Raw genomic sequence first — 6631 nt, 5'->3', positions numbered from 1 at the left:
GAGGGGAAGGCAGTGAGAGCGGAGGAGGAGGGAAAGGGGACCCTGTGTGATTTCACGAAAATATTATCGCAATTAACAGATATTAGAGATGCATCCACAGAGATTTGATGCTAAAATCTATGCCACGTTATAGGGAAGTTGAAATTTCTTAACGACTAATACATTTAACTCTTCACTGAGCAACGGTAATAGTGCAAAAAGAATAAACATAATAACTCTGAATAGTAGATTAAAAGCTTGCGTTCTTTTATATTTCCGTGAATAGTCGTAAGCTAGTGTTTATCAGCCAAACTGGTGTTTTTTTATTCACAAGAGGTAGATACGTATGATCAGGAGGTATGATGTATATAAACAACAACAGAAAATAATACACAGTATATATAGATATGACGGCTAACATTAAGCACCAACAACCATGCAGTGATCGGGTAGACAAATCTTAGATGTCGCTAAGATAATAGAATTGTGGACATCTACACACATATGTGCACTTATACATACAACCATATTACTATGCCTACACACACTTATAAACAAGCAATAATATACCTGGTTTAATAAAATTCATGTGGAATTTACTTAGGGCAGAATGTAATCATGGATTATACTTGATTATAGTTGGAATATCCAATGAAAACTGCGTTAGTCTGAATTAGGCCCCTACTAGATTCCGCAATCCCTATATAACAAATCGTACATTGTCATCCTTTATTTTTAAATAATCCAACATTCCGGACAACTGATATAATAGAAAATTATTCACGGAGGTGTGTACATGGGTGCACATTGAATACAGCGTCTAGTATCTATTATATTGTAGTCATTAACTGTTACCAGCACACTAACAGGTAAGGCCAAGTAACGTTAGACCATCCATTTTGTTCACAACAACACTCGGTAGATGGCGCCACTAGCGCTTGCTGATGGTGATCCAGATCTCGTCCTTGGGTCGTGTCACGAGGCCGTGGACGGGCTGCACCACTTGACCGGCGACCAGATGGAACTTGAAGCGACGACAGAGTTCAGACAGCGCCACACCGATCTCAGCATTAGCCAGCCTGCAATAGCATCGCAATGCACGTCTCGTGAAAGAACCCAAACTTACAAGGGTTACGTTCTCTATATTTTGCGTGTAATCTGATTAGTGGACAGAGTCATTATGCTGAACACGTTTCCTTGTGAACATATTGCTGATTTACCTGTATCCAGGACAGACCCTTTTTCCTGAAAATCCGTATGGTTGAAAGGCATAAGTACTCCTACCCTTGCTATTTTCTTGATTGAATCGCTCAGGGTCAAACCTGGAAGAGTTGTAGATCATTTTTAATGATAATTATGAATACAATCTTCATAGATAAACTGTAGACGCCTCATCTTTGCTTGTTTACTTACATGGTGGGTTCAGGCCATATGTTCTCATCCTGCATGACCACACCGATAGCTTCGATGACGGGCGTCTGAAAATTTAACGTATAATACGTGTAGGGTGAGTGATGTGCACAGAGCTGTAGCAGCTGCTACAGATGCTATGTGAGACGAACACGACTACTGCGCCATCACTCATCATCAATATATATTTGATTCGTATGTAGTATCTATGTATGATGTATCTTCCCTATAGGCGGCCAAACACGCCCAAAGCGATCTGGATGCAATTTTTCACAGGGCCATCTCATTATACCCCGCGCGTGTTCGTAGCTGAAAAAAAACCTGTCAAACCGTCAAACTCGCCGAAAAATCCGTGAAAACCCCCTCAATTCCGCAATCTTCACACAAATGTCAGCCACAGCCTATGGCCTATTGATTTCTTGCCCTCACCTCATGATCTCATCAGCTGCTGGTATTGTGAAACCGAAACGCGAAATCGAAACTAAAACAGAGCATAACCACGGCCAGCTTCAGAGGGTACTACTCACTCTCAGGTTAGAGTTTCGGTTCAGATGCACGATCTGAAGAATGCATGGTACCATTCTAAAGCTATGCATTTTCTGATTCAATACAAAAAATTTCTTAATTTCAATGTGCATGGATTGCACGCCAAGCATTCACTAGACAATATCCAGTGACACAGACCCACTCGCTGGCCGGTCTCTATCTATACTTAGTATAGCAATTTCTTTTATTCCGCGTACGATCTCACAATGGATAGCTGTACGTGGGGAGCTTAACAGTTGGATACGCCACGAATCTCTACATATTTCCACCAGAGAATAACACGAAAAACATTGTTTATCAAGAGTCTTTGAAACGAAAAGTCCAACCCATTCGTACATGCTGTTATATAACAATAGCTTTTTGTCATTTACTCCATATTACTGCTGAGAGGGTCTGTGTCCCCCCCCCCCGCCGGATACTGCGGAACGCTACCCTGCGCCGTACGAGTGGGGTATACCGGAACCGAACGCTACCCTGGTACTATCTAATATGCCGGACCGTACCTCGCCTACTCCACTAACGAGTCTAGGGAGTCGCCTACGCCTACTCCCTAACCCCAACCCTAACCATATCAAATAGCCACCAGAGGTACGTTCGGGATACCTGGGGACATAGACCCTATGAGCCAAAATCTTACTTTAATATTATGTCTCAGGTGTTCAAGTTGGGTTGTGCTGTCATATAAATGTCATACGCAACAGTTTTTCCCCATGCTTATTAATCTTATTAGACCGATTCTAAATATTGATATTGGGTGTGCAATGTCATTGTCCATGTTTACCCAATGCTTCCTACTGTGTCCCATTATAGTATAGTAGTATGAAGTTGAGTAGCACGATATTACCCGAGCGCAGCGTACCCGCAGCTAGTCTAATATATATTTGAGTCGTATGTATGTATCTATGTATCTTCCCTATAGGCCGGCCAAACCGCCCAAGCGCATCTGGATGCAATTTTCACAGGGGCCATCTCTTATACCCCGGGCGTGGTCGTAGCCGAAAAAAACCTGTCAAACCGTCAAACTCGCCGAAAAATCGTAGAAAACCCCTCAATTCCGCAATCTTCACACAATGTCAGCCACAGCCTATGGCTATGATTTTCTTGCCCTCACCTCATGATCTCATCAAGCTGCTGGTATTGTGAAACCGAAAACGCGAAATCGAAACTAAAACAGAGCATAACCACGACCAGTTCAGAGGTACTACTCACTCTCAGTTCACAGTTTCGGTTCAGATGCTACGATCTGAGAATGCATTGTACCATTCCAAAGCTATGCATTTTCTGATTCAACAAAAATTTCTTAATTTCAATGTGCATGGTTGCACGCCAAGCATTCACTAGACAATATCCAGTGGACACAGACCCCACTCGCTGGCCTGTCTCTATCTATACTATATATGGAATTTCTTTATTCTTTCGCGTACGATCTCACAATGGATAGCTGTACGTGGGGAGCTTAACAGTTGGATACGCACGAATCTTTACATATATCACCAGAGAATAACACGAAAAACATTGTTTATCAAGAGTCTTTGAAACGAAAATCCAACCCATTCGTACATGCTGTGTATATAACAATAGCTTTTTGTCATTTACTCCATATTACTGCTGAGAGGCGTCTGTGTCCCCCCCCCCCCGGATACTGCGGCAACGTACCCTGGGTACGTGGGGTATACCGACGTACCCTGGACTATCAATATGCCGACCGATACCTCGCCTACTCCACTAACGAGTCTAGGGAGTCGCCTACGCCTTCTCCCTAACCCCAACCCTAACCATATCAAATAGCCACCAGGGTACGTTCCGGTATACCTGGGGGGACATAGACCCTATGAGCCATATTACTATTAATATTATGTCTCAGGTGTTCTAAGTTAGGTTGTGCTGTCATATAATGTCATACGTAACATTTTCCCCATGCTTATTATCATTAGACCGATTTCTAATATTGATATTGGGGGTGCAATGTCCATTGTCCATGTTTACCCAATGTTCCTACTGTGTTCCATTATTAGATAGTAGTGATGATTAGTAGCACGATTTCACCCAGCGCAGCGGGTACCCGCCAGCTAGTTACATTATATATGTGTGTGTGCGTGCGTGCGTGCGTGCGTGCGTGCGTGCGTGCGTGCGTGCGTGCGTGCGTGCGTGTGTGTATACATACATATATAAGAACCGTGTCTCACTCATATATCTCGATCACAAACACTAACGCTAATATTTATTGCCATTCTGCTTCTCACAGCGCTACCAATATCACATCGCTACGGTTTTCTTCACAGAAGCGTTAATGCCATTAATGCAACTATCGCTGCAAGTAATACTAGCTAGCTGATCATGTATGTTCACGCACATCTTTGGGAATGTCATATCCACGAGCTTCCTGTCATAGTCCTGACTCTGGCACAAATAAGGTCCAATAACTGCACAGCGTAGAGTCTCGTCTATTACCTGACGCAAGTACCTGTAAATGTACCTGTACGTTAGAAGGTTGGTCAGCTGTAGTTGGATGGATGGATGGATGGATGGATAGATGGATGGATTGATGGATGGATGGATGGATGGATGGATGGATGGATGGATGGATGGATGGATGGATGGATGGATGGATGGATGGATGGATGGATGGGTGGGTGGGTGGATGGATGGATGGCTGGACGGACGGACGGACGGACGGACGCACAGACGGACGGACGGACGGGCGGATAGATGAATATGAAAATAGGATGGCGGGAGGGACGGATGGGATGGGATGGACGGCGGGAGGGAGAGACGGACGAACAGACAGACAGGCAGACAGACAGATAGATAGATACGCATGTATGCTCATCCCCTTCTACTCTACCAACTCGTTTTCTCATCGGTTCTTGCTAAACTCAACAATAATGCCGTCATGACTACTCACACATTCCTAGCACACTTATAAGTTACTGCACATCGTTTGCACTCGCCTGTTATCGCTAAATTCCTGCGGGCTCATCGCTGTATCACCCAGCTGGTCTTTCAGTTCCTTGCACAGTCTTTCTTGGACTTCCTCATTTAATGCAAGATAGTAAATCCCCCACGTCAGCGCTACGCAGCAATGACAAATGATAACACGTAAGTCTTACTGTTGCAACGCGACAAGTAACTTACATCCAAATTATCGATGTGTAAAATGTAAAGTGATTATTATATACATGATGACAAAATGAAAATATATATACAATGTATCTATACATACATTTCTACATTGTATAGATACACTCACCCAAACATTTATAACACTTCATCTCCTATGTGGGTCTTTTTGCAGCCATAAATTTTTTTTACCAAAGAGCAACGAGTGTTAGCAACGGTTTACCCCTCCCACAACTAATAACATCAGCTGTCAATCACGTGACGTCACGCCTATCTCTCGCAGGCAGCCGGTCGTGGTGTAGCTGTGAGGCTACAGGGGGCGCCAGGCGCTCACCTAACCCTGTCGTGTGCAGGCCAGCGATGGCGTAGAGGAACGGATCTAGAAGCTGCACGTCGGGATCTATGTTGTTGTCTGGATCGAGGACGGCGTCGAGGAAGATGCGATCATTGCCGCTCGTCGGTCCGTGCTCTCTGCGATGATCAATGGCTGCCTTTATGAGAGCGTACATCTCCTCTCGCGCTGCAAATGTTCATTTCTAGATTATCGTCATCATCATCATCATCATCATCATCATCATCGTCGTCGTCATTGTTGTTGTTGTTGTTGTTATTATTATTATTATTATTTGAGCATATTTTGCATGTTACATTACATTGCATTATATTACATTACATTACACTGAATTACATTACATTACATTACATTACATTACACTGAATTACATTACATTACATTACATTACACTGAATTACATTACATTAGCATGTATATTGCACTTACTTAATCGAGACATTTGCATACATCTACATGATCATTAAATTTAATTTATTTATGATTCTGGGCTGTTATTTATTGTTATGAAAAACCAGTTAATAGTTATTGCTAGATCCGATTGTGCGGTAGTGCTGTAATATCTATCATGTTAATACCTTATATTTCACGTGAACCTACCTACCTTTCTGAAACGCCACTTCTCTCTCACTGCCTGGCGGGGGAGTTGAACCATCGAGTCTAGTTTCCATTTCCTGCCATGCCTGTAATGAAATACGTGTTATACATGTCTGCAAATATTAATACAATTAACGTGTGTGCGTCCATCCGTCCGTCCGTCGGTAGGTACGTGCGTGCGTGCGTGTGTGCGTGAGTGCGTACGTGTGTGCCCGTCATCAGTGAGTGCGTACGTGAGTGCGTTCGTCCGTCCGTGAGTGCGAGCGTGAGTTCGTACGTGTGCGCGTTAGAGCGTGCGTGTGTGCGTTCGTCCGTCCGTGAGTGCGAGCGTGAGGACGTACGTGTGTGCGTTCGTCCGTCCGCAAGTGCGTCTGTCTGTACGTGCGTGGGTAAACGCGTCTTCTATTTTTCTATCTAATACTATTATTTCACCAGTTGGAGTCAACACAGTACACTCATACATATGCAGTGACTCAGGAAAAACAAAACAGATCAATGTTTCAGTTGATATTGTTTGGCGCTATCACGTTTTCCTGCCGTGTTAGGACAACATAGCGCATGTTAGTTTGTTTTCCCATTTGACGTTGCAAATAGGAAATGGGTTTCTGATCACTATTTCGTATTTTT

General features: G+C 43.5%; 1 protein-coding gene across 1 annotated transcript; it reads right to left on the bottom strand.

The window, feature by feature from the left end:
• Window positions 1–224: 224 nt before the first annotated feature.
• LOC106818155 (cytochrome P450 20A1-like) lies at window positions 225–6090 on the bottom strand (the record flags this gene model as incomplete). The annotated part of the gene is given in 8 exon segments (XM_014822879.1): window positions 225–1058; window positions 1200–1301; window positions 1393–1457; window positions 4289–4315; window positions 4318–4399; window positions 4887–5007; window positions 5390–5575; window positions 6012–6090. Coding segments are annotated over 8 exon segments (810 nt in total), but the record flags the coding sequence as incomplete, so codon positions are not given.
• Between the last annotated feature and the right edge of the window lie 541 nt (window positions 6091–6631).

Source organism: Priapulus caudatus, unplaced genomic scaffold (assembly GCF_000485595.1).
Source record: "Priapulus caudatus unplaced genomic scaffold, Priapulus_caudatus-5.0.1 Scaffold2062, whole genome shotgun sequence".
In the NCBI taxonomy this organism is placed as follows: domain Eukaryota; kingdom Metazoa; phylum Priapulida; class Priapulimorpha; order Priapulimorphida; family Priapulidae; genus Priapulus; species Priapulus caudatus.
This window is presented reverse-complemented; position numbering and strand designations above follow the sequence as displayed.